The following is a 27,830-nucleotide window of genomic DNA, read 5'->3' on the forward strand; positions in this document are numbered from 1 at the left end:
TCTAACACCCTTGCATGATAAAAAACACTCATAAAACTAGAAGTTCAAGGGAATTGCCTCAGTGTGATAAAGGCCATATAAGAAATAACCACGGCTAACACCAAATTCAATGGTAAAGCACTGAAAGATTTCCTCCTGACATCAGGAACGAGATAAGGATGCCCAGTTCACTACTGCTGTTCAATATATACTAAAAGTCTTAGCCAGAGAAGTTAGATAAGAAAAGTAAAGGAAAGGCATCCAAGTTGAATCAGAAGAAATAAAACTATATATGCAGATGACATAATCCCATATATAGAAAATCCCAAACTGTCCACAAGAAAACTACCAGAGCTAGTAAGTGAATTCAGCAAAGTTGCAGGGTACAAGATCAAGACACAAAAATTCACTGTGGTTCTATACACTTGCAAAAGCAATAAAAAAAAAAAAAAAAAAAGATATTAACAAGACAATTCTATTTACGATAGCATCTAAAAGAATAAAATAACTAGAGATATGTTTAACCAAGAATAAAAACTTCTACACTGAAAACTAAAAAAAAAACAAAACAAAAAACAAAACAAAAAAAAAAACAGTTGAAAGATAAAGAAGACCTAAGTGGAAAGATGTGTTCATGAGTGGGGAGACAATATTGTTAAAATGTCAAAACCACCCCAAAAGATCTACAAATTCAATGCAATCCCCAACATTCCAACAGCTTTTTTTGCAGAAATGGAAAGTCTATGAAATTCATAAGGAATTTCAAGGGACCTTGAGTAGCCAAAACAGTCTTGAAAAAGGACAAAGTCATAGGATTCACATTTAATGACTTTAAAACTTACTACAGGGCATGTGGGTGGCTCAGTTGGTTAAGTGTCCTAGTCTTGATTTTGGCTCAGGTCATGATTTCGCAATTTGTGAATTCGAGGCCTGCTGTGAGCGTGGAGCCTGCTTGGAATTCTGTCTCCCTCCCTCTTTGTCTCTGCCCCTCCACCAAGTTTTCTCTGTAAATAAATAAATAAATAAATAAATAAATAAATAAATCTTACTTACTACCTACAAGGCCACAGTAATCATAGTATGGTACTGGCCTAAGGCTAGACATACAAACCATTCAAATAGAACTAAGGGTCCAGAAATAAACCCACGTGTCTATGACCAACTGATAGTTGACAAGGATGCCAAGACCATTCAATAGGGAAGGCATGGTCTCTTAAGTGATGCTGGGACAACTGAGTTTCCACTTGGAAAAGAATGACACTGGATCTCTACCTCACAGTGTGCACAAAAATGAACTCAAGTGGATCAATGACCTAAATACAAGAACTAAACCATACAGTTCCTAAAAGAAAACTCAGGTATATATTTTCATGACCTTGGATTTTGCCATGGAGTTTTAGATATAATTCCAAAAGCATGATAAACAAAAGGAAAATGGATAAATTCAACTTCATCAAAATTAAAAATTTTTTGTCCATCAAAGGACATTATCAGCAGAGTGAAAAGACAATCCAGAGACTGGGAGAATATATTTGCAAATCACATACTTGATAGGGAATTAATATCCAGAATGTATGAAGAGCTAAAATTCAACAGTAGCCAGATGCATAAACCAATTAGAAGATGGGCAAAGGACCTGAATAGACACTTCTCCAAAGAAAATATACAAATGTCCAATAAGCACATGAAGAGTTGCTCAATATACTTATCATTAGGGAAGCAATCAAAACCACAAAAAGATACTATCTACTGGGATGGCTATCATAAAAAAAATAAATAAGTGTTGACAAGGATGTAGAGAAATTGGAAGCCTTTTACATTGCTCGTGGGAATGTAAAATGGTGCAGACACTGTGGGGAATAGTTTGGCAATGCCTCAAAAAGCTAAAGAGAATTATCATATGATCCAGCAATTTCCCTTCTAGGTATATACTCAAAAAAATTGAAAACAAGGACTTGAAGAGATCCCTATGTGTTGCTGTTTGTTGCAGCCTTATTCACAATAGCTAAAAGCTAGACACAACCCAAATGTCCATCAGTGTAGATGGATAAACAAAAGATGATCTACCCATATGATGGACTGTTATTCAGCCACAAAAAGAGTGAAATTCCTATAGAAGCTACAACATGGAGGAAGCTTGAAAACATGCTACATGAAAGAAGCCAGATACAAAAGGATAAATGTGCTATGATTCCACTTATCTGAAATATCTAGAATTGGCAAATTCATAGAGATGGGAAGTAGAATCACAGTTTTGGGGAGTTGCGGAGAGAAGGGAATGGGGAGTTATTGCTTGATGGCTACAGAGTTTGTGTGTGGGATAATGAAAAGGTTTTGGAAATGGATAGAATGGACGGTTGCACAACCCTATGAGTACGATGAGTGCCACAGAATTGTATACTTAAAAATGGCAAAACTGGCAAATTTTGTTCTATACATTTATAGACGCAATTAAAAAAAGAATTCAGGCCAATGATGTGGAAAGAAACGTGCTGGAAAGCTTCTGGGAAAGGTTTCCTCATTCTCAGCAGAGAGTCAATGGATGAGATGCTCTCTCTCATTTCTCTGGACCTGCCATGGCCATCTTGCTCAGTGGACTGAGGATGAAGTCACTATGGAAGCAGATGGAAAGACGTAGGTCCTGGATGATGTCATTAAGTGACTGAACCAATGGGCTATGGAGTCAGCCAGTCCTCTCTTGGGATTCAAAATTATGTGAGATAATAACTTTCTTCTTTTTAGAAAAAGGAAACACAAACACGCAAGACAATAAAGAGCTCTTGAGCTTAAAATAGGGAATTTTCTGGGGTGCCTGGGTGGCTCAGTCGGTTGAATGTCTGACTCTTGATTTTGGCTCAGGGCATGGTCACATGGTTCATGATATCGGGCCCTACGTCATCGGGCTCTGTGCTGACAGCACGGAACCTGCCTGGATCCTCTCTCTGCCCCTCCTCTGCTTGTGCATGCTCTCTGTCAAAATAAATAAATAAACTTTAAAAATAAAACAATAAAAATGAAATAGGGAGTTTTCCGAAAGACCTGGAAAATGAGAGATTGAGATATGCAGACAAGTTGGGATAATGGCTTTGCCCCACCAGAAAGATGAAGAAGATGGATGAAAACACATCACCTTTCAAGTAGCTGCAGCCAAAACAGCTTGTACAATCCATCAAACCAAAGAACAACTGTAGAGAACAGTAGAAGATGCTTGGAGGACAGTTTTCCCCTTTGGGGAAGCAGAAAGAGCCACAGGATGGAGAGGAAGTGTGAGCAAACTCAGGACCCAGGAGGGTGAGCAGGTGGGTGTTTGGGACTGGGTGTTCCTCTGGAGACCTGGAAGGTGAACCAAAGGCAGTTTTAGAGAAATGAGTGTATGCAGCTGGGTTCAATACTTATTGGAAAATTGTTGAAAAAGGAGAAAAGGAAAGGAATGCACACAAAAGTAACCGAAGAAGATAAAATAATGGCTCACTTCAAGATTGTATTAAAAACCTCCACACTGAGAAAACTGCACTGCAGTGAGGAAAATCACAGCTAGAGTGGGACAGGCAGAAACTGCTCTGGCAGAAACCAAAGTCCTTGAACTCACTGAGTTCAGAAAGGAATTTTCATGCAGATCCTGTCTTTGCAAATCAGCAGCGCCTGCCCTCCCTGAGGCCATGGGGGAAGTTGCCGACCACAAGTGCTAATGGTAAGTGTGGGGAGTCTTTCGAAGGGAGCTCCAGGGCATGTGGGTGGAGGGAGGGAGGAGGACTTCCATCTCAGAACTGAAGGACACAGTGGGGATTGATGCAATATCGTACCTTCCTGCCTGGCACATCCTGGTCATTACCGGGGCCCCAGGCACCGGGACGAGGCTGGTGTGGGAGGGTAGGCGCCAGGCTGTATCCCCACGTAGAAATTGCCAGTAATGGGAAGTCAGCCCAGCCCCCACCTGACCCCAGTCACTGGGGCCGAAGGAGCTGTGTGCTGACCCGTCGTACTTCCTGCCTGGGCTCGTTTGTCAGGGCAGGCTGGCCTCTCCTTCCCCTTTAAGGTGCTGGCCATCACTTTCCCACGCTCTTCCCAGGCCTTTGACTTGAGCCCAGCTGGCACATAAAGACACGGCTCAATGGGGCACCTCGGTGGCTCAGTGGGTTAAGTGTCTGACTCTTGATTTCAGCTCAGGTCATGATCTCACAGTTTGTGGGATGGAGCTCGGTGTCTCCATGCTGGGCTCCGTGTTGACAGTGTGGAGCCTGCTTGGGATTCTCTCTGTCCTTCTCTCTCTCTGCCCCTCCCCCACTTACATACATGTGCACGTGCAGCTCTCTCTAAAAAATAAATAAGCTGAGAAAAAAAACACAAAAAACCCACAATAGGATGGACCCTGAGCCAGAAGAGGTGCAGTGGGGTCCCTTGAGGTGGCATGGTGGTGGGGGAGGACTGCTGGGCCGGTCCAGGTCCCCGCACTCCTGCACTGAGCCCAGGCACATGGGGGTATTCTGCTGATCCTGGCGTCTCCGTGCTGCGGGGATGAGAGGACCCAAGAGGTGAAGCTGGGCCGGCTGCATGAGCCCTTGTGTCCGTCCTGGGAAAGAGGAGGGCAGAGAGGAGCTGTGGGGTGGAGGGCGGCCATGGTCCCCAGCTGAGGGGCCCAGGGCCACCCTGGGCCTGGATTGTCCAGGAGGTCTCACCATGGCCCACAGCAAGACAGGTATTCAGGAGGTGGGGACTGCCACCATCAGACTGGCTCATGGGCTCCAGCAGAGGTAGGCTGTAGTCAGAGGCCCATCCAGGCCTCGGCCCCGCCTGTACCTCCCTCTGGCTGAAAGGCTCTGTGTCCCCGAAGCAGGGGCTGCTCGGTGCAGGACACACTGACGGGTCCGGGGCCTGTTCGCCCGCTGGGGCCTGGAACGGAGCTTCTGGTCCCCGGTGGGCCCCTTGGGAGTGGAAGCTGTGGAAGCCGGGGGCCCTGAGGTGCCGGGACCCCACCTGCTGCAGCTCCTGGCTGCCCTCCGACCTCAGGGTTAAAGGCATGGTGAGGTCCGCGGCTGGTGCCTGGCACATTGTGTCAGTGGCTCCAGGCTGACCTTTGCTCACCTCCTCCCGGGACCTCGGCCCCCGAACCTTCGCCCTCCTGTTGCCACTCCCAGTGGCGGCCGTGCCCGGCTGCTGAGGCCACCTATCTGCTCAGCAGCTTGGGGTGCTTCTCACCACCTGTGCTCCCTGGCCCTCTGCCTCCCTTCTCTCCTCTCCGCTCTGCCTTCTCACTTCTTACCCCTTCAGACCTTCCAGGAGCTGGCAAGGATGTGCTCGTTCACTCACCCGCTTATTCTTTTATTTGGGGGTTTGATTTTTTTTTTTTTTTTTTTTTTTTTTTTTTTTTTTTACATTTTGTCCCCATGATCATCTCTTATTTATTTTATAACTGGAAGTTTGTACATTTTGATCCCCTTCATCCATTTCACACAACCGCACCCCACCCCCACCTCTGGCAACTACCTGTTCTCTGCATCTATGAGATGTTGTTTTTTTGTTTTTTGGTTTTTTTCGATACCACATACAAGCGAGATCACACAGTATTTTTCTCCGTTTGACTTACTTCACTTAGCATAATACCCTCAAGGTCCGGTTTATTCTCCAACTGACAACGTGCGGGACCCTCAGAGATCCAGGGATGAAGGTTCAGCCCTGGAGGAGGTCCCCACTCTGAAAGGGGTCACGTGTAGAAACTGCTGGGGATCCCGTTAATGCAGCAGAGTAAGGGGGAGGGGTGTCAAGGAAAGCGGTCTGGAGGAGGAGGGGTGAAGCTAAGACTTAAAGGCAGAGAGAATTTTACCAGCAGCTGCGCCTTTTCAGGGGGACCCAAAGCAGAGTGTGCTGGGGTGAGGTCTGCATGTGGGGCCTGGGCCTCAAAGGAGTGGCTGGATTTTGGAAACTTCAGCACTAGCAGAATTAGCATTATCATGAGTGGTAATACCATAGAGGAAGAGCTCTGAGGCCGCCTCCCTCACCTGCCTGGCCAACCGGATGGTGGGGTGGTGTGGGCACCCCCCCAGGCCCTGAGCTCCAGCAGACAAGCCCGAACCTACCACCGACCACCTTCCTGGGTCACACAGAGCCCTGCCTCTCCCCTTCACTAGCTTGATCATTAGACTAGAACTTAACCCGGGGAGGATTTGAGGAGAGACTTCCTGACCCAAAATAGTTCTGCTGTGGCAGCACGGGGGCCCCAAAAGCCCCCCGCACAGAAATGTTCCTCAGGTGAAGGTGTCCCACCTGCAGGGGCCCTCAGGTAAAACGTGAAGTCTCAGAGAAGGTGACCAGTGGTGTTTGAGGCCGGCTGTGGATTCCTCTCAGTGCTCTGTGAGCAGATGCCATCCAGGGAGTCTGGGTAGCGGAAGGGCCCTGGTCACTGTAGGGCAAGCAGACCATCCCTGTCTGTCTCACCTCACCCTGACCCCAATGCCAGGGGGAGAGATCCTGAGTGGGAAGAGGCTCCCCAGACCAGACAGGTATGGAGGGAGGCTCCTCTACTTGAGAAAGTCTCCCCCACATGGCAGAAATCCAGCTGCTAACCATTTAGGCTCACTCATCCTGCAAAGAGACGAGGCCACCTACTGTGACCCTTCTTATTGGGGTCGAATTGTGTCCCCCCAAAAGAGCTCTTCAAGTCCTAACGCCCTATACCTGGGATTGTAACCTTATTTGGAAATGGGGTCTTTGCAGATGTAAGTTAGGGTGAGGTCCTACTGGATTTAGGGTGGGCCCTAATCCAGTGACTGGGGTCCTTATAAAGGAAAGCAGAGGGAGATTCAGACAGAGAGATGCAGACACACAAGGAAGAAGGCCATGCGATGATGGAGGCAGAGATTGGGGTGCCGTGCCTATAGGCCAAAGAAGGCCCAGGATTGCCTGAAGCCACCAGAAGTAAGGAGAGTGCTGAGGATAGATTCTTCCCTATAACCTTCAGAGGGAGCATGGCCATACGGACACCTTGCTTTTGGATTTCTAGCCTCCAGAACCATTAGAGGATAAATGTTTCAGGTCACCCAGTTTGGGATACCTTGTTATGGCTTCCACAAGAAACTAATACACTTACATCCAGAGCGAGCTACCTTTGGCTGTGCCTCGATCCCTTGGCCTGACAGCCAGGTTTGGGGTGTGTCTGTTGGTGAGTCACATGAGGCGGCAAGATGGGGGCCTGCACCTGGACTTCCCTTCTCTCTCTCAAGAATTATTTGTTGATCACCTACTGGGGTCCAGGCACAGTAGTGGGGGATAGACATGAACAGAGGCATGGCCCAGCTGACACTCCAGTCTGGGGAAAGAGTGTGGGAAAACCCGTAAGGTTCATGGCCTAGGCCACAGCCCACCATGTGGGATTCCTGTGAACAGTGCAGGGGTGCTGTGACCCAGGCGGTCATGGATTGCCAGAGCAGCTGAAGGCCAGCGAGCTGGGGGTGGAGGGCATGTCAGGGCCGGTGGGGTGCTTGGTGGGAAGCTTGCCGGGCTTTCCAGCCCCACTTGGGGGACACCAGAGTTGGGCTGGCTCCCTGTGTCTCAGGCCATCAGCGCTCACAGTGGTGACCACCTTGGTGACCTTACAAAGTTGACCCCAAAGGCTCAGAGAGGTCAGGAGGCTGTCTGTCTCAGGTACAGTGTGGATGACTCAGTGGTCTTCCTGCCAGAGGAAAGAAGGCCCGGCTGGGAGCCGAAGGGGAAGCCAGAGACAGGGACCCAGAGGCTCTGGGGTCTGGGCAGGGGCTCCCCCCGTCATGAGGTGGTCCCTGCCAGAAGATCCCTTTGCTTCCCACACCACGAAGTGTTTCTGAATTGTCTGCCCCACCTCACCACTTGGGTCGCATCTCAAACTAAGCATGCCCTACACCCCACCCTCTCAGCACATCTTTCTCAAAGATGCCTCTCATGCCTTTCCCTTCCCCCTTTACTCATGGTCCCCAGAACAAGTGCACTTTGTCAAAATTCAAACTTGCTCCCCTTTCTGAAAGATGACAGTGAAACACGTCCATCATAAAAAAAATGATTGAATATGGAAAAGTAGAAAGGACAAAGCACCTGTACCACATGGGTTTATTTCCTTTCAGTCTTTTTTCTGTGAATTAAAGTTTTTAATGTTTTATTTTATTTTTGAGAGAGAGAGACAACACAAACAGGGGAGGGACAGAGAGAGGGGGGTGGGACACAGAATCCAAAGCAGGCTCCAGGCTGTCAGCACAGAGCCCGACGCGGGGCTCGAACCCACAAACCGCCAGATCATGAGCTGAAGTCAGATGCTTAACCGACTAAGCCACCCAGGTGCCCCTTTCCTATGAATAGTTTGACATTGTTTTTATCTTACATTTCCATCCCTGCTCTCCCGAACTCAGTATAATATTGCATTTTCTTGGACCCTGAAAATTCTTTGTAAAATATCTTTTCAAGAGACTGCTCAAAATCTGCTTAAATCCCTTGGCAGTTTCCATGGCTTTCTGGGTACTAAAATTTACTAAAATTCACCGTTCAGCTCTCAAGGTCAGTCATGACCTGACACCTGCTCCCCTCCCTCTCCTTACTCCCTCCTGAACGCCCTGGATCCCTCCCAAAGGAGCATGGACACACGGTCCCGAGTGCCCCTCTGCCCACCGCCCCCCACAGGGTACTCTGCTGTCCCCAGGGTCACCTCCGTGGCTCAGGAAGGCAATCCTCCACCCCTTGTTGGGACGGGAACTGGGGCAGGTCTGTACCCTAGTGGGGGCTGCGTCCATCCTCTCCAGAGCTTCCGTTTGTGTCCAGATCCCACCCAGTGGAATGAAGGAAGGACCTTGGGATTCTGGGAAGGAAAGCCTTCCTCCCCGATGCAAAGACACATACAGGGGAACTGCTGCTCCTCTCGGGTGACCATCACTTCGGATGGATGTGACACCTGAAGCTGTGACCGGTGACCGTGGGGGCAGAGATCACCAAGAGTTGAGGATGAGAGTGGCACGGAAGCAAGACGGAAGGCTGGCCTTCCTTGATGAATTGTTGAGCGGGGCACCCGGTTCGCTGCTCATTCTGCCTCTGGATTTCTTGTGATGTTGCTTATTGTTTAAGTCACTATTGATTACCACCAGGGCACCCAGACTGACCTTTCCTCCTTCTCTCCGTGGTCCCAGGCTAGCCCATGCTATGAGGCCTCCATGTCTGCCCCAGGAGGGCCCCACTCATACTCCAGCACTGCCCCAACCCCCTCTCCCGTGCCCCCTACCCCCCACCTGCGCTGAGGCCCTACTGGGTTCCCTGCCACCCCTTGCCACACCCTCCAGCACTGGTGTCACTCTATCACAGTATCTCTGTCACTGGACACTGTCAGGCCTGGGTGCCCTGGGGGTGACTGGGAATTTCTCAAGGGCAGTGGCCATGCCTCATTTGGGGTGAGCCCACTGCACTTGGTACACAGTAGGTGCTCAGGAAATGTGAGCTGAGTGAACATTAGTATTGGTCCCCTGCCTTTGAGTCTTTTGTGCTTAGTGTGTGCTATGGACTGAATTGGGCCCTGCCCCCCCCGCCCCCCCCGATTTATACATTGAAGCTCTACCTCCCGATGTGACAATATCTGGGGATGGGGCAATTAGGTTCTGATGAGGTCATGAGGATGGGGCCCCATGATAGGATTAGTGCCTTATAAGAAGAGACATGAGAGGCATCTGGGGGGCTCGGTCAGTTAAGTGTCCTACTCTCTTGATCTCGGCTCAGGTCCCGATCTCACAGTTCGTGAGATTGAATTCCACATCAGGCTCTGCGCTGACAGCATGGGATTCTCTCTCTTCCTGTCTCTCTGCCCCTCCCCTGCTTACACACACATACAAACACACACACACACACTCTCTCTTTCTCTTTCAAAATAAATAAACATTAAAAAAGAGAGAGAGACACAAGAGACTTGCTTCCTCTCTCTCTGCCATGTGAGGACACAACAAGAAGGTAGCCATCTGCATGCTGGGAAGAGGGTCCTCACCAGAGTCTGACCACCCTGGCACCCTGGGCTTGAACTTCCAGCCTCCAGAACCATGAGAAATAAATCTGTGTTAGGCCATCCAGTGCATGATGTTTTGTTATGGCAGCCTGAGCTAAGACTGTGTTGTTGGCCATGGCCAGCTGTTGCTTAACATTGTGGTGTGGGAGCATGCTGTTCTCTTCAGGGCAGGGCCTGAACCTTCTTCCTTTCTAGGCCTCTCCCTCCCATGGACCCCGGGGACTGGCCCAGGCCACCGGTGGAACACTGGATGGCCCACATGGCCTGCTCTGAAATGACCCCTTTTTACCTGCTAAGGGGTCCCAAGTGGGGTGTATGGGTAGACAGGACCTCGGGGACATCCCAGGCAAGGCCCCTTGTCCCCATTCGTGACTTCTGCCCAAAGTCTTTTGGGAGGATGGTGGCCAACAGAGACAATCCCAGACTGGACGCCTGGCCCTGTTTGGATTCCTGAGGCCTGGGCCTGGGCCAAGGTGGCCACAGCCCTGATCTCCCAGCTCTTGGGAATATGCTTGATATTGTTAGAGCTCCTGTGAGTCACCGCGAGCACCCCCGGGTTAGGGCAGAGTCTGGCCCAGTCCTCAAGGTCAACCAGGAGACCAGGCTCAGGTGTCCCATGCAGAGGGACAAGAATGTGGTCAGGGACCAAGGACAGAGTGGGAGGCTAAGTGGAGGTGGAACAGAGAGAAGGCAAGCCAGGGCTTGAGCAGAGAAAGGGGCCTTAAGTAATGTTCAAATGACCAGGACAGCAAGGACAGCAAGGCCCCCTCTGTGCCAGCCAGGGAGTCCTGTCATTAAACATGCTTCACAGTGGGAGGTTGGTGTATCTGGGGTGTGGCAGGGCAGCCTGAGGGGTGGGTCAGGGGCAGCCCTAGCTGGACATCAGCACTGGCCCGGGGCAACTGCCACCAAGTGTGGGAAGGCCCAGACTTTGTTCTCATTGGCAGCTGGTCACTCAGCAGGCAGGGTGGTGGGGGGCTGGCTTCCCGGAAAGGTCTAGGCTGGTGGGCAAGTCTTTGAACTTCCCACCCCACTCACTGCCCCTGGTTAAAATCTGGAAGGGCAAGGTCAAAATGCCAGGGTGGCCTCGAGGGATGGAACTTTTGCCACATGTCACGTTTCAGCTCCAGAGAGTGGCTCAGGCCCCAGGGAGGCCAGAGGGGAGGGTCACAGCGTAGTGAAGAGGAAGGAGGACTGGTGTCACTCGTGGGTGGGTCGGGTGAGGCACCTGTTCAGGAGGGCAGGCCCCTGTGACAGACAGGGTGGGGGAGCCAGCAGGGCTTTGGCAGGACAAGAGTTGTGATGGACACATGGCCCCCAAGATTCTGCACAGGAGTGTTGCTCACGTCTCAGGAGAGAGCTTGAGGCCCAGGTCGGCTATGGCGGAGGCCTGGTGCAGGGTGAGAGGACACACACATGGGAGGGGAGAGGTAGGGGCTGTGGGGAGCAGAGAGCTGAGCTGCTGTGGTGGAGAAAGGCTTCAGAACCCACTTCCCCTGCCCCGCCCTTCCGCAAGCTATTTAACAAACAGGACATCCTACAAACGCAGAGAGAAGGTGGCCTGTGCGCTCTGGGGAGTGGCCGTCTATCCCCGTTTCCTCCTGGAGGTCAGGACCAACCACCCCAGCCAACACAACTGCCCTTTGGAAGGACTATCGAGGGGAAATAGCGTCGCTGCCACAAAATGGAGAGAGGCTTGTGGCCAGACTCGGGGAGGTCCCCTAGGCTCCTCTTAGTTCTAGGGAAATGAAAGCCAGCAGCAGGGACCAACAGTGGGCTCAGGTCCCACGGTGTGAGTGACCCCACTGGGTTAAGTAACCCAACTAACCCAAGGGCCTGCAGAGGACAAAGGGAGTGTGGAGTCACAGAGGGGACAAGCCGTCCCGTGATCTGTCACGGAAAGCACAGCATCTGTTCTTTTGCAACCCTGCTGCGTCATACCGATTTTGCTATACTTCACCCATTTTAATGTTCTTTCCTCTCTTTCCCCCACTATAATACAGGGCAGCTGTTCTCAAAGTTTGTGGCTACAGAACCCCTTTAACTCTTAAAAGCTGTTGAGGACCCCAAAGAGCTTTTTGTTTGGGTCCTGTCGACATTCACCAGGGAAGAAATTAAAGCCAAGAGCTTTAAAAAAATATCAATTCTATTTAAAAGCAATAAATTCACCATGCTAACTTTTTTTTGATGAAAAATAACCACATTTTCCAAAACAAAAAAATTTTTTTTTTTTTTTTTTTTGATGAGTAGGAGCGCAATAATTGATTTTGCATTCTGCAGACGTTTAATGTCTGGCTTAACAGACTGCATTCCCACGTCTGTTTCTGCATTCAGTCTGTCGCAGTCTGTCCTCTCGGTCCAAGATAGGAGAGTTGGCTTCCCCGCCCTGGAAGGTGCAATTGGGAAAGGGAGGACCATGCTGTGGTAGTGGACTTTAATCCACACCTTCTGGAATAGATGGCAGCACAAACCAGAGGGCGGAGCGACACCTCCCAGGGTAGTTGGTAAGCAGCTTCGGATAGCTCCATGCTCCCTTGGGGGGGGGGGGGGGCACCGCGTGGCAGCAGGCACAGTTGTGGCAGCCGGATAGCAGCATGGGAAGAGGGTGGATGTCAGCCAAGGGATTGGTGGAGTGGACTTTTGTCATCATCTTTGGTGACCCAGCATCAGAGGACCCTTCCTTTGTGGGCCAAATCCTTTACTGGGTGGGTTCTGCGGAGACCGGCCTCAAGGAGCCAGATAATCTGTGAAGCGGGTGAAGGTGTGCCTGAGGGTTTACCTGATCCTCTCCCTCCTGGCACTTGAATCTTGAGCACGCGACAGAGACAGCGGAGAATTACTGTGGCAGTGGGGTGGCACGTACTATTTTGGTGGCAGTGTCATGTGGCCGACGCTGGGGCACCAGCTGCAGCATCCTCCCCAAATGGTCCCTGTGGCGTGTCCCGGCCTGGGTCTGGGGCAGCACTCTCCTTGACCCCTGTGCACTTGCTGACTGGACCCCAGGCCTCCTGTCAGCCCGAACTACCCGTATTCTCCTGACCTCTGTCCTTCCCAGCTCAGTCCTGTCACTGCGGACCACCCAGAAGCCTGGAGAGAGCTGGCCGCAGGGGTCTGCCTCTTCCCTCTAGTGTGCTGCCATGGTCCATCTAGACTGTTTCTTCCTGGGTTCCCAGCACCTCCCACCTGCCTGGGTTCCCTGTGCCCTGTTTTGACCTTTCCAAGGGATCCTGCAGAAACCCCCGGGGGAGGCCGACAGGGTACAGCACGGTCATCAAACTGTCCTGGGTGGAGCCTCCAGGGACCTGCCATAGCTTAGGAGGGGTCCAACCGCAGAGTCCCCATCTCCCCTCCCCTCCACATTCCCCAATTTTTTATTACAAACGATTAACTTTTTAAAATGACAGGCTGTTTGTAAAAGAGAGGAGGAAAATGATCTACTACAAATTTTGTGATTCCTTTCCAGTCTTTGAAACTATCTTGCGACATCTGTGCAGACTGTCATCGTTCCCTGGGCATGTACCAGCCAACCCCCACCCCGAGCTTGGCTTTGTGCTCTGACCAACGGAACGAGTATGCCCGACACACACGTGTGGGCAGGGGCTGGGTTGTGCTTGCAGGGATTGGCTTGGCCTCTTGTGCTTCTGCCATGAGAAAGAAGAACATGCTCCAGGGAGCGGTCCTCCTTCACCTGGGACCCAGAGCAGAATAAGGGACGCATTGTGGAACAGACCTGGATCAGACCCAGGGCCTAGCGTGGAACCGCCACAGCTGACTTGTAGACCGGAGAGTGGGAGTCTGCAAGCCACTGAGATTTCTGAGCAAAAGCTAACCCATCACCTTACAGGAGGAACTCGTTCCAGAGTTTGACACATGCTAAATATTGTGGAGAGTCCGCATTACGAGGTAGTAAGTCCCCAGGCACAGCTGAGAGAGCATATTGACTGTTACAGTCACTCCCGCTGTCTTTATCTAATGGTTTGAGGCCGGAACAGGTACCTGACAGAGGACAGGGAGAAAGCTTATCACCTTCAGACCCTGGCTCTCCAACTCCGGGAGGGAGCGGGGGTTGGGTGAGTGTGGGGAAGGTCAGAGGGATTGTACCAATTGCCAACAACCCCTAGCCTGACGCCGCCCGTAGACAGGAGGGGCTGGCCATCCCACTGCGGCCCCCAAACCCACCCCTCAATTCCTCCAGCAGCCTGCTCCTCCACTCCTGAGTCTTCCTGAAGTGCAAGTCCATGTCTTTGATATATCATTTGAGGCTGGGAAGGGTGGTCAGGGGCTCTGTGCTCCTGAATACAAAGATGGGCCCGAAGTTCGGGGCAGCATTTTGCACACCCAGCTCTTGCTATTTGCTTGTTATCCGTCACGGCGCGTGCTATCTTGTCACTGTCACTTTTGTGTACTTTGTGCACATGGGGAGGAAGCACATCTGAATCATGTCTGGCTCAGGGTAGGTCCTCAATAAATGTTTGAAAAAAACAAATGAATCTTTATGAAATGTTACATCTACTGCTGCTCGGGGCTGCTTCCCACATCCCGCGGGCTGGTGGAAACGGAGAAGGTGTCTGTGTGTGTGTGAGCACGCGAGCGAGCTTGGCATGGTCCTGGGTGACTGGGGCGCCCTGAGGCTTTCAGGCACGCGGGCTCCCAGGACTGGCTTTTGTTGCTGGCATGCCCCCTCGCTAGGCGTTATCAAGTTGTTTACTTAATTCACATCGCTAGCAATTTAGATCATTTTTACTAAGTTGCTAATGACAAAAATGGATTCCCTCCTTTCTTTTCTCCAGTAATAATATCACGACGCCTTTTTGTTTTAACCTCCTTTTCAAAGTATTCATTTGTTCAGCCGTAAGAACATTATTCTCCCAGAATCTGGTTTTTGCCTGGTTCCCTGGTCTACCGCTAGTAGTACCTCAAGAAACACTGCACTTACTGTAAAATTAACCTCAACTCTTCTTTTTCTGTTGCTGACAGATCAGTTAAGTTTGGACCTTAAAGTAATACCTGAAGGTTTTGGCTGTCTTTTGTTTAAGGCTACTCTCTCCAGCATCCTGATGATAAGTAACACTTTTTATCGTAGCCAAATAATATTCTAGGACTCTTGGCAATGAACAAATCACTTGTTGCTTAGTTTGGTTGTTCCTAAAGAGATGTTACTACCCATTTGGGAAAATTTCAGGTTTACTTCATGGCCTTGTATCACACTGGAACACCTGTTCCCAAAGACGGTGGCTCCTCCCTCTACTAAAAGAGACCTTAAAACTCTATAGACTGAGTCATCTAATACCTGAAAATTAAGACCTATGGGATTTTAATCCCATGCCTAGTACTTTGAGGAGCTCCTACACTGGGTACATATTAACATTTTAAGCAATCTTTAAGCACATCTGCAATAGACGTGTATCTTCACATATAAACTTAAAAAAAATACTTTAATACGTCGTAATACACAGAACTAGAATTCAACATATCACGTTGCTAAAACATTCATATAAATTTCATATATGCGTGAATTCACTGCATTAGAAAAATTCACCGTTTATGATGTTGAAGACCAGCATCAGCAAAACCCAAAGGACAACTATTTTAACAGTAGGAACACTAAAAATAACAACTTGAAGGCTTATAAACAAGTGGCAGGAAAAAGAATTCTTTACATTTGCTATTGATTATGTCACAACAGGTACAATCTGAAATACAACTTTAGACTAGCAGTGTATAAAAATACTTTCAAACAATACGTCTGATAGGCATAGTACCATAAAAAAAAAACCCCAAAACAAACAAAAAAACAACCCAGCTGTATAGTTATTTCACTTGAAGACCTACTATTCAACTGCCTGCTTCCAAGCTGGCTTTTAAAGCATCAGCCTGGAAAGCATATTCTCTCGCACATGTGCACACCACACACACACACACACACACACACACACACACACAGCCGTATATTAAAATCACCTCCTCTATCTATGGTGCACACTGATGAGTAACTGACAGGCATTAATCTCAAGGCATGAGATGATATGGTGTTTGGAGCCTATTTTCAGTTCCAAGATCGGGATGGATGAACAAAGAGGCAAAAATAAGGTGGATGGTGTGTGTGTTTATGATTTCTGTTCCACATATGGGTGCTCTCTGGAAGAGGAGTTTAATCTGGCATATCAATATTTAACTTGGGAGGCGGGGGAACATACTTTCCAGGACTCTGGGTTATAACTACCCTGGCCTTCTTTCCAAACATCGGAGCAATTTTAGGAGCATCTGGGACTGATGTTTCTTCAGCTTCTTCACTATCTTCATGATGTAGATCATAGGAAATGTTCCCATATTCTCTTAGAAATGGGAAAATTTCAAGCAGAAACTGACAGAAATCTCTGCGAATCCCAAACCACCAATGGTTGCCTCCCTTCCGCCTAAACGTCGTGGCCATTAAAGTTATTAATGAAAGCCAAAGGGGGACAAATATGGAGATGTAAGAGAATGTATTGTGGCCGTCCAATCTGTGAACGAGCAGAACCTCAAAAGTGAGCAGGGGCACGACAATCGTTATCCAGCTGATGGCCATGGTCACATGTGTCCTTCGCTGTTCCGCAACGACATCCAAGGATCGAAGGAACAGGAGGGACCAGACGATGTAATAGAGGACGACTAGGCAGAGGAACGACATGAGAATCCACAGGGGCACGAACACCACCAGCCACGGCCAGTGGATAATCCTGTCCAGCCTTAGGGCGATGAAGATGAACTGCAGGATGTTGACAGAGCACAAGATCTCCAGCTCTAGGGACCTATCGTGTCGGAAGCCCCAGACGCAGGCGGCCACGGACACTGGGGATACGAAAAAAAGTGGCATGAAGACCAGCAGCCAGAAGTGGGTCCCCCTCTCCACCCTGTCGCAGACCAGGACTTCGAACATGAGCAGCAGCAGGTGGATAGCCACGGCGATCAACATGGCTTTGAACTCCACGCAGGCCTCCCCCTCCGTGCGGTATCGAGGGTTGCGGGCCCAAACGCCTGCGCCCACTGAGGCGCCGGCGATGACCAGGAGCTTCCACAGCCATATGGGGGCGAAGACCGCCCAGTAGCTCCACTGGATGACGCCGTCCAGGCGGAGGGGCAGCAGCACGGAGAAGAGCAGCAGGCAGGCGTAGATGAGGAACTTACTCGGGTTGAAGTCCTGGAACAGGCCCCTAGGGTTCATGGCGAAGCCGCCGCCAGCCCACCGGGCCTGCTGCTCAGCCCGGCTGGGCGGGCGCCGCGTCTCCGCCGCTTCCCGGGCCCGCCGCCTCCCCTCCGGGCCTGTGGCGGCTCTAGGCTGGCAGCCGCCGGGAGACGCACCGGGAGGAGGTTCGGACCCCAGCGCCGAGTGGCCGGAACACGTGCACGCGCGGTCACGTGGCCCGGCCGGAAGCGCGACGGGGCCGAGCGTGCGCCTGCGCGCCCACGCTCTATCGGCGACCCTCGGCCGCGGGCGGCGCGGCGTCTGGGAGTGGGGCGCTGCCTCCGCCCCGCCGCCCGCCTTTACTCCGTACCCATCCGGAAAAAAGCTACCGCGTATGGCGCCGAGAGAGACGGAACCTGACGCGCCGGTGACTCCTCGGCCAGCCCGTTGTCAGACTTCGGGCGGACGCTTCCTGGCGGCGCAGGGGGGAGGCGGGAGTGAGCTCACATCCTCCCGGCCCGCTCGGGGGCAGGGCCCAGGCGGGGGCGGGGCCGTGGGCGGGGCTCGCCTGGTGTCCTCCCCTCGCTGGCAACCCGTCCCGGGACTGGGGTACTACGGCAAGGTCCGCCCCTGGCGGCGCTGAGGGGCCACGTTGTGGGCACGAGCGAAGGCGGGTGGTCTGGAGGGTGTGGGAGTTTGTGAGCGAGGTGGTGCCGGGAACCATGAATGCACAGGGGGGCGTGTATGTGTGGAAACGCGCGCGCGCGCGTGTGTGTACGTACAGTGAGGCCGGCGGTGGGCTGGTCCCTGTGCCCAGGAGGGAGCCCCGCGTGGTTTTGCCTGGAATAGATGACTTCCAGGACCGTCTGCCTGGTGGGGCAATGACAGTTCTGAGGCTGCCTGTGAAATGGCTGAGGCACAGTGCCTAGGGGGCAGCGGTGATCTCATACCTCCCCTTTCTCCTCGGAGGTGGAGGGCCAATGCTGGGGAGGGTGTTAGACCCACCAATGGCCCCCAGGCAAAGTCCCCAGGAGAAAGTGCTTCCCGCCCCAGGTCACCTGGCAGGTTCGGAGCAGAATGGAACTCAGATTCAGCGCTCTCCACTTTTAAGTCCCGAATCCTCAGTTTTACTTCCTTGGGCCTGCCTAACTCTGATTCTCACAGATCCATGTTGTGAAAAGGGCACTGGACCAGAGATCAAGAAATCTCAGTTCTAGTCTAGGGTCTGTACCCCCCCCCCCCCCCCCCCCCCGCCAGCTGAGAGACCTGAGCAATTCACCCCGATCTGTCTCAGCCTCAGTTCCCTGGGCTGTTGAGTGGTTTCCAAGGGCCAGCCGGGTTGCAGCGGCCCTGTGATTCGGAGCACCCCCCTCTCTTGCCAGCCGGGCAGGCCCTAGAGCGCTCCTCCCTCTCTTCTCCACTCATCCCCGGGTTGCTTATCCTTTCTGCCTTGCAGCCCTCCACCCGTCCCATGCAGTCCGTCCCCTGCGGCAGGAATGGAATGCTGACTCCAGTAGTGGGCTCGGAGGGAAAGGTCATCAGAGGAATTGTCTGGTGGCAAGGTCTCTCCCTGGCGTAACAAGGAAGGGCTTCCTGAGAGAGGTAGGGGCCGCGGTCCAGATCTAGGAGCTGGCTTTTCCAGGTCAGCATTAACAGGATGCTCAAGTGTGGTGTGATGTGGACAATCCTGGGCCTCAAAGATCTCAACTTCACCAGCTCCCACCTCAGCTGGGGGCCATTAGGTGGTCCTGGGGGAGGGACTCCCAACCAAGTAAGCCCTGCTAGGCCTTCTAGATGTGTCTTCAGGACCCCTTATTTCTAAAGAATCCCTCAGGAGTCATTGGGGCAGGGTGGGGGGGAGGATGTTCCTTCAGTGGGGCTCTAGCCTTTCTCCGGTCCACAGTTGCTCTAATCTGTTTTTCGTGTTGGTTTTTCTTTTGCTGTTTCCTTTCAAGAAGGGATTTGTTGGTTAAAAATTTAGAATTCAAAACACCCATCCAACTATGAAATTGGCTAATAAAAACATGAAGGGTTGTTCTGAGGATCAGATGAATCAATGCATGGAAAGCACTTTGCATTTAAAGACACGTGAGCTATGAATATTACCACGCTGGAGAATGGAAAGCCTGAGGAGGGGAGGGCTTGCCAGCAGCTCCTGAGCAAGGTGTGGCAGGGCCCTGTCCTCTGGTCCCTGTCAGAGCCGTCAGAAGTCCTCCGCAGCCTCCTCCCTGGAGCCAGAGGACCTCAGGGCCTCTGCTGCCGGCTTTGTGGTGAAGACAGGAGTTTGGAGTGGGTTTTCCCACGTCTGGAGCTCATGTAAGACAAGCGCCTCGTTCCCATCTGGGAAGGGAGTTTCGAGGTGGCCTGTCACACGGTGCGATGTGCCCCTGCTGCCCCAATGGATGTCAGAGCCTGCTTCTAGCTTTGTGCCAAAGCTGCGGGTGGAGGGCTGCTGTCTGCCATCCCCTCAGCTGGCTTTCCAGGGCCCACAGGCCGGGACTCCCAGTTCTGTGCCCTAGACACCCCTCCTTTGTTGTTTTCCCCGATGTGGTCAGTCTCTTAGGGCCTTGCTGTGGTCTTAATGTGTCAGGTGCTGATGACTTAGCCACCTGGGAGGCTGGTACACATACAGAGGGCATGTGGGTGTTTTAGTCCACCAGCTCAGGCCTGCCTATCCCGAGTCAGGGTGAGTGGGGTCCTGAGATGTGTCCCCACCCCACAGCCTCTCCCCTGCTTAGCCTTCTCAGTCCAACTTCCCTTTTTCACCTACAGGCCTTCCTGAGCTTGCCCTGGCCCACCTGCTGGCCATCCCCTTTCCTGTGGTCTGCCAAATCTGCTGCCCTTCCAGAATGTGCCACGCATGATCTCTTCATTCTGTGGCCTTGCTGTTCTCAGAGTGGCCCTTACCTGACCTCTTTCCCTCCTGGACCACCAAGATCCAGGATGGCTTCAGGCCTTGGGAAACCCCGATCTCTAGGGGACTGGTGACCCTTCTCTGACCTCCCATGGCCTCAGGGAATTTGTTCCTCTCACAGGACTCATTTCACTGGCTTGAGTCTGGCCCTGGCTCTCCTCATGAGATTTGAGCTGCAGACACCCTGCCAGTGCTTGTGTCCTAGCACGTGCTTGAGAAGTGCTGGTCGAGTGTGTGAGTGAACACTTTGGCTGGAACACTCCTGCCCAGACCCAGTGGTTCCTTTCCCCCGTCTCCTCTGAGCAGTGTGGAGCCAGCATCTGGAGCCCACCCTCACTGCCAGCACCCCAGGCCCTGTGCCGTCCACTGCTGGGCCTGGGTGGTCTGTCCTCAGCTCACGTAGGAGTCATTAGTTTCCAAGGCTGCCGCAACAAATTGCCACAAACTTAGCGGCTTAAAACAATGGCCACTTACTGCCTCACGGTTTCTGTAAGGGGTCTGGGCACAGGGTGGCTCGGGCGGCTCAGCCGGTCTCTGTTGGGGTCTCACGGGTGTCGGCAGGGCTGCTTCCCTTCCGGAGGCTCTGGCGGTCAATCTATTTCCAAGTTCGTTAAGCTTGTTGGCAGAATTTTTTCCCTTGGAGTTGTGGGACTGAGCATCCCGTGTCCTTGCTAGCTGCCAGCCGGGGTCATTCTCAGCCACCTTCACTTCCTGGCTTGTGCCCTCCCCTCCTCCCTGCCCTCAGAGCCACCTATGGCGGATGGAGTTCTCAAGCTTTCCAGTCCCCGACTGACACTTCTGCTGCATTTCTCTTCTGCCGCCCTTTTCTGTTTTTAAGGGCTCATGTGATTACATTGGACCCAGCCAGATAATCCAGGATAATCTCTCTATTTTAAGGTCAACCTATTGGTAAACTTCATTCCATCTGCAAAGTCCCTTCACAACAGCACCTCGATTAGCATTTGAATGAGCAGAGAACCCATGGGAATACTGGGGCATCTTTATTTTTTTTGTAATTTTTAAAAAAATAGGCTCTATGCCCAATGTAGGGCTTGAACTCATGACCCTGAGATCAAGAGTCACATGTTCTACTGACAGAGCTAGCCGGGGGCATCTTTAGTTCTGCTCAGTCCCAGCAATCAGGCCCAGTGTGGCTCTTCCTCCTTGGAGCTCCATGAGGGCCACTGCTCTGGGAGAGCCGGGGTTTCCACAGGGAGCACTTAGCCAAGTGCCCTCCTCACACAGACCAGGATGACAGTGCTGGGTTCCCAGGTTGCCCTTGGAGACACCTGGGCATGCTCCCTGTCAGACTGGGCCAGTTCCCCTGAGCAGCTGGCGCCCACGCGGGAGTCAGGATTGGGCCGTGGTCCCCTGGCCCTTTGCTGAATGTCCTCTGAGTGGGTAGCTTAGGGCAGGGGAATGACAGCCTGGGGACATTTCACTTTCAGACCTATTTGTGGATTTGCTCACATCAGCTTTTTCACAGGAAAGCCCTGGCACATCTGGCCAGTTTGTGTCCACCTCAGCGCCCACCATCCCCCCTTGGCCCTCAGTCCCTAAGTGCAACAGGCTTTCACCTCTGCCCCCCTCCCTCTGCCTTTCCCACTGCCAGCCACCCTTCCCCCCCCCCCCCCCCCCCACCTCCTCAGGGTGCTATGTGCCAGGGACACAGACTCCAGAATCCCTCAGGCCAAGGCAGGAGTTCTGCTGCTGCCTCCAAGCTCTGCGACCTTGACCATGAATGGAGCCTCTGGCCCCCATCTTTGCAATGGTGATAACCTGGCAAAGTCCTGCGGAGAAAATGAAACACTGTACAAAAACCCAGAACAGGCTCAATCCCCCCCCCCACCCCATTGCTGGCCATTGTTTCTGCCTTGGCAGCAGGTGGAGTGACCCCACTTTGGCCTGTTTTCCCCGCTGTGCGGTCAGTCACACACCAGGGGATCGTGACCCTCTGCTCATCTGGCTGCCCCAGGTGCACCGTGACTCTCCCAAGGGCAGGGCCTCGTCTTTCATCTCGGGATCTGCAGCGGCCAGCACAGGCCTGCACTTAGTAAATGTATCCGGGAAAAGCACAGGCAGGCGGGAAGGTCGGGGCTGATGTGGCATCTTTTCCCCTTTCTGAGTGCAGAGCGAGGCCAGCCCTGTGAGACAAAGCAGCTTATCTAAGGCCACTGGGTGTCGGACTTGCAAGGAGCTGTCTCTGGGCTCTCACAAGGACCTCCTGGCGCATGCCAGCCCCTCATGCCTGCACTGCACTCGATATTTCAAAGCACTGTGTCATCTGAAGCTAACTTCGAGGGGCTGTGGCAGCAGGGACACTAACCTCATTTCCCCGGTGGGGGAAACTGAGGCCCAACACCGTGACCATAATTCCCTGCTAAGCCCTGTATCCCGGCCCTGTTCATCAGCCCGGTCTGGTGAGAATGGCCCCACTGAAGAGCCACACTCTGGTGGGGACCCCTTGAGACTTAGCAGCTATTCCTTAATTCCTGTATTCATTTCACAGAATGTTTCAGGTGCCTGCCCTGTGACCCAGTGGGATGCAGCAGTGAGCAGTTTCTACAGCTTCCCCCGCGCTGGCCCATCTCAGTGCAGGTATCATCTCCTCCACGGTGTCCTCCCTGATCACCCTACTTAAAGTTGCCCCTCCCTGCTTATATCACCCTGACTTATTTCTTCTCTGTTGCCTCTGTGGTCACTAAACACATGGTTACTTTAGGAAACTCTGGGAAATGTGAGTCATTTAAAGAAAAAGCTCCAGTGTTACAAGCTACAGAAAAATCCCTGTTAACATTTTAGTCTATTTCCTTCCACTTGGCCATCTCTACAAAGACCAATCGATGCCCACGTGCATTTCATTCTGCTTTTTGCTTAACACGAATCCTAAGACGGGCTTATTTTCACATGCTAGCATCTCCGGATCTTGCCCCGCACAACCGATGTTTTACCGGCACTGTCAGCCTGTTGCAATTCCCCTCTTCCAAAGTGGGTTGTTATTGCTTCTGACAGTGGGGACACTGCCAGCTTGAGAAGACTTTACATTAAATGTAAATTTAGTTTCAGCGTTTGCTTGAGGTGTTTTCAAACCATGTCTATAGTGCAAATTCCGACTCTGACCTGTGTGAGTACAGGCTTCTTTGTATCCTCAACGGTGATTTTATTCCCTCCCTGCACCCAGGGCAAGGCTGGGACATACCTTCTGCCCAACAGTGCTGTTTTTCATCACCCTTACATTTAGGGAATAGCCTTTCGGGGTCCTAGCTTTACTTAGATGCCTCTTGTTAGGTAACCCATCCTGGGTATTTTTTCTTCCTTCCTGATACATGAAATAGTGGCATTTCTTATAATCAGTAGTTTCTTAAGTGCGATGAAATACCATCAGTAGAAACATTTCTCAGACCACCATAAACACTTTGTGAGCATCTTTTTAATGGCTCTGCAAGGTTACATCACAGCGTAGCTCACTCGCCCGTCCCTTTGCTGTTCCTTATTGTGGATTGGGATTATTTCTGTTCTTTTCCGAGATCAGGAGCTCTGTGGGCTTTCCTACTACAAACGGCTGCTTTCTCATTCAGATGATTTCTTTAGGATAATTCCTGGAAGTCAAATAGCCAAGTGGAAGGAATGTATATTCTCACACATAAAGCCGAGTGTATTTGGAGGCTGATTTTTTTTCCCCTTTTGTCTGTATTGTCTTTGCAGAAATGGGGTCATTGCTATCACAAGTTAGGGGTGTGAATCCACTTCTTCTGATCGTGGCTGGTCCAGTAAGGGTAAAGAATTAACTAATGTTAACGAGGTAAAGAGGCTGAAGTTAGAAGCTTACTTGGGTATAGACGGCATAGAATTAAAAGCCAACTAAAGACCAGGGCTGGTTTTGACATGTGAATGTGCCCATGTGGGGTCAGTGGTCTCTTTGGGGTCAATCACAGTAACCTTCAAATGTTATGAATCGATAAGCTGAGCACTGGGATAATTATTATTAATTCAAACTAACTTTGTGTGTGTGTGTGTGTGTGTGTGTGTGTGTGTGTGGCTAGGGATGGGAAACTTCCTGAATTATGGAATATTGTTGAACAAATGGTGGGTAATTCATGTATCAATTGTTTGCATTTAAATTAGTGCCACTTAAATATTTTAAGCAGTTTGCACGTGTGATTTAGCCTTTCTTCTCCAGTCTCGTTTGCGCTATTAATTTACTCAGAAAATATTTTTGTTTTACAAAGGCGATCCTCAGTCCTGCTCTCACCTGGTTTTGTTGTAAATTCAGAGACAGTGTGCTGTGGATGAATGATGTGTTTACTGGGACAGGAATGGACATTTGTGAAATTTCAATCCTAATTTCACTGTGGATTGCCTTTCATTCTTTCATTGACTGGTGCAGAGTAGCAAACACATGCTTCTGTACGTCATTCAGGGCCAGGCCCTGGAGTTACCCTGTGAACAGTGTGGGGCTCTTGCCTTGCAGGGGCTGTCAGTCTAGCAATGCAGAAGACAGCACAACATGGGGACACAAGACACCACAGGAGTGTGGTGCTCCCTGCGTGAAACCTTCAGTGGCTTCGTGTTTCTTGGGAAAAATCCACATGGTTTACCACACCCTTCAAGGCTCTGGTTGACCGGCCTCAGCTTATCTCTCTGGCCTCATTTTACCACTTGTTGGGCTCCGCACCAGCTTCCTTCTGTTCCTCACTCTCCCAGACCATTGCTGCCACAGGAGAAGTCATCGATTTGTGGGTGGGGCAGACACCTTCATGGAAAGATGTCACTCAGAGAGCCTGGACCCACCCATACACAAACCACCTGCTCCTCTCTCCACGACTGCTAGGTCCTGGCATGTGCTAGGCCCTGCGACCCCTGTCCCCAAGGACCGATTACTCTTCTATACAAAGGGCACAAACATGGAGCACTGAACAACCCTGAAAGAGCCAGAGTGAACCAGAGGTCACTGGGCTGAAAGCGATTGAGAGTTAGCCAGAAACTAGAAAGAAGAAGCAGTGGATATAAGCTGTAGGGTGAAGGTTGGGGGGCAGCTAGGTGATCTGGGGAGAAGGCTGTACTATTGGCTGTAACAGAACTCTAAACTAGACCAACACTGAGGCGGCCCACACTATGTTTCAGCGTAAGCCAAAGAAGGACCACCTGGATTCGAACCCCAGCTCTGTCTTTTAACCAGCTGTGTGTGAGGCCCAATGACTCAGCCTCCCTGAGACTAGGTTTTCTCATCTGCAAAGTGGGGATAATAACGCCTGCTTCACAGGACAGAGGTGAGATGGTAGAGATATGGGGCCTGGTACGTTTTGTAAATGATCAGCCTGTGAGCACTGTCCCCTGCCGTCTCCCCCCAGCCTCCCCACCCTCATGTTGCTGCTGGAGAGAAGGATGCTTGACAGAGCATGGGGCCACCCTCAGATCTTAGAGTCAGGCAGGGTATAACTAAAGGGGAACTGGGGTGCCTGGCTGGCTCAGTCAGAGAAGCCTGCGACTCTTGATCTCAGGGTCATGAGTTCAAGCCTGACGTTGGGTGTGGAGATTACTTAAATAGATAAAACTTAAAAAAATAAATAATAAAGGCGAACTTACAGAATTAAAATAAACAACCCAGGTGACTGGCACCTGAGTCACTTCACCCTGGGCCCAGTTCTGCTTTATAGATTAAGGGGGCTGGTGGGCCAGGGGTCTCCAAATGCAGCAGTGCTGGGGAAATGCAGGCAGGTCCCCAGGCCTCCACCCAGACCCACCAAATCAGAGTCCTTGAGGGTGGGCCCTGGAACCAAATTGTTTAAAAGCTCCCCAGATAATTCCAAGGTGCAACTAGGTCTCAGAACTATCAGCCAGGTGCCCCCTGAAAAGCCTTTTCAGCCGTTAGAGTCTGGGTTTCTATTCGCATCAAATGCCCTGTGCCGCCGTGGGGGTCTTCTGTCTGGCCCAGAGCTCATCTGCTGTCCTCAGAGATAGGGCAGTTCCTCTGGTGCTGCTCACTCCACAAAACCACGATTCAGGACCACTGAGTGTGGAAATAAATCTTGAGGGGTGCCTGGGTGGCCTAGTCGGATGAGCATCCAACTTTGACTCAGGTCATGATCTCAGGGTTCATGAGTTTGAGCCCCGCATCGAGCTCGCTGCTGTTAACAGAGAACCCGCTTTGGATCCTCTGTCTCCCTCTCTCTCTGCCTGTCCCCCCCTGCCCCCGCCCCATCCCTCCCTCTCTCTAAACTAAATAAACATTGAACAAAAATATATCTTGAGCACTGTCCAGTGCCTTGCTCTGAACATCATCTGCAAGGGGAGGAAACAGCTAACCTCTGAGGCCTGGGATGCTTTCTTGCCACATATCAGCTGCATATAAAGGGGAAATACATCTCTGAGGCTGGAGATACATTGCAGAGGAAAAGCTAGACCAGCAACCTTTTCTTCTGATGGAGCGGCAGCTCCCTACCAAAGAAAGAAAATGAAATTCTGCACAGTTCCTGCTGTTCTTAGATTGTCCTCCTGCAAGAACATAAAAATTATTTACCATCACTGAGGTTCTTTCCAAATTGCCCGAAACGGCTATAAACTTCCTGGCTTTATCTAGGGAGCCTTTGAGGTGGTGAGTTACTGTTCATGTAGTGAATTCTTACTGCAAATCCAACATTAACAGATTTCCCCCATGAAGGCAGGTAATTTGTTGGACTCTGAGTGCTTTTACGGAGCTGGGGTTGAGGCGGGCTTGAAGAAAGAGGTTTTACTTTACAGTTTCTAAGTGAGTGATTAAAAAAACTAGGTAAAAAAGGTTTCAGACTATTAGTACCACAGCAGCAGATGTATCAGCAAAAGCCAAAAGGGATTGTCATAAATTATATGGGGGGTGGGGTGGGGTGTGTGGGGAGCAGAGATACAAAGAACATCTAGGATTTTTTTTTAATTGATAAAAAACCGAGGACACCGAGGACACATTTAGAAGTAAATAGAGGGTCCAATTTTCCTTTTCCGGCAAAAAGGGCCTTCCAAAGGAGGAGGCGAGAGAATGATTTTCACTGATAAATAGAATAATGTCGATAAGGGTATGATAAAAAAGCTACTGTTTATGTGGCAAGGTATACGGGTGGACAGGTTGCCCGTATTACAGGGAGGAGACTCGGGCCAGTGGAGACCAAGGGCACGGGATTTGAACCCAGGTCCCTGTTCTTTCAGCATAGAAATCTGGATGTAATCATCAGTTTGTTTCTTTCCTTCATCTCCCACCTGAACATGGGGACTGAAGGGGATATTGGGGAGAGAACAAGGGCATTAGATTCCGGGTGGGTCTGGTTCCCTGTAGAAATACCTCAAGTCTGGCATCTTTTTTCTTTTTAATTTCTAATTAAATTTTTTTTAATTTTTAATTTCTTTTTAATTTCTTTCTAATTTCTTTTTAATTTTTTTATTTTAGAGAGAGTGGGAGAGAGAGGCAGGGGGAGAAGGAGAGAGAGAATCCCAAGCAGGCTCCGCGCTCAGCATGGAGCCCAACATGGGGCTTGATCTCATGATCATGAGATCATGATGAGAGCAGAAATCAAGAGTTGGATGCCCAACTCATTGAGCCACCCAGGGGCCCCTCAAGTCTAACTTCTAAGCACACATGGTAAGTGGTGGCCTCAGGCTTCATTTCCTTCCCCTGGAAGCAAATGCCCCAGCAGAACTGGCAAAGGGCATAGCCTTAGGCTTTTCTTCTTCCAGCGTATACTTTCTTCTTCCTTGGTACACTGTTGCGTGGCCCGGGTTTTCCTGTCCTGCATTCTGTCCGC

General features: G+C 51.1%; 1 protein-coding gene and 1 long non-coding RNA gene across 3 annotated transcripts; one reads left to right on the forward strand and one right to left on the reverse strand.

The window, feature by feature from the left end:
* Window positions 1–15,395: 15,395 nt before the first annotated feature.
* On the reverse strand, window positions 15,396–17,662 carry TMEM185B (transmembrane protein 185B). Its single transcript, XM_019469376.2, has one exon. It carries the CDS (start codon window positions 17,181–17,183, stop codon window positions 16,131–16,133), a length of 1,053 nt encoding a protein of 350 aa, XP_019324921.1. The 5' UTR covers window positions 17,184–17,662; the 3' UTR covers window positions 15,396–16,130.
* Window positions 17,663–19,023: 1,361 nt separating this feature from the next.
* Window positions 19,024–26,250, forward strand: LOC109278770 (uncharacterized). 2 transcript variants are annotated; one of them, XR_002085827.2, is made up of 3 exons: window positions 19,024–22,656; window positions 23,764–23,860; window positions 24,288–26,250. It is a non-coding gene; the product is annotated as an uncharacterized LOC109278770 (long non-coding RNA). The 2 variants fall into 2 exon arrangements; XR_002085828.2 differs by lacking the exon at window positions 24,288–26,250 and having other exon boundaries at window positions 23,764–24,208.
* Window positions 26,251–27,830: the final 1,580 nt, after the last annotated feature.

The sequence above is a fragment of the Panthera pardus genome, unplaced genomic scaffold (genome assembly GCF_024362965.1).
Source record: "Panthera pardus isolate Hobbes unplaced genomic scaffold, ASM2436296v1 HiC_scaffold_10, whole genome shotgun sequence".
Lineage (NCBI taxonomy): Eukaryota > Metazoa > Chordata > Mammalia > Carnivora > Felidae > Panthera > Panthera pardus.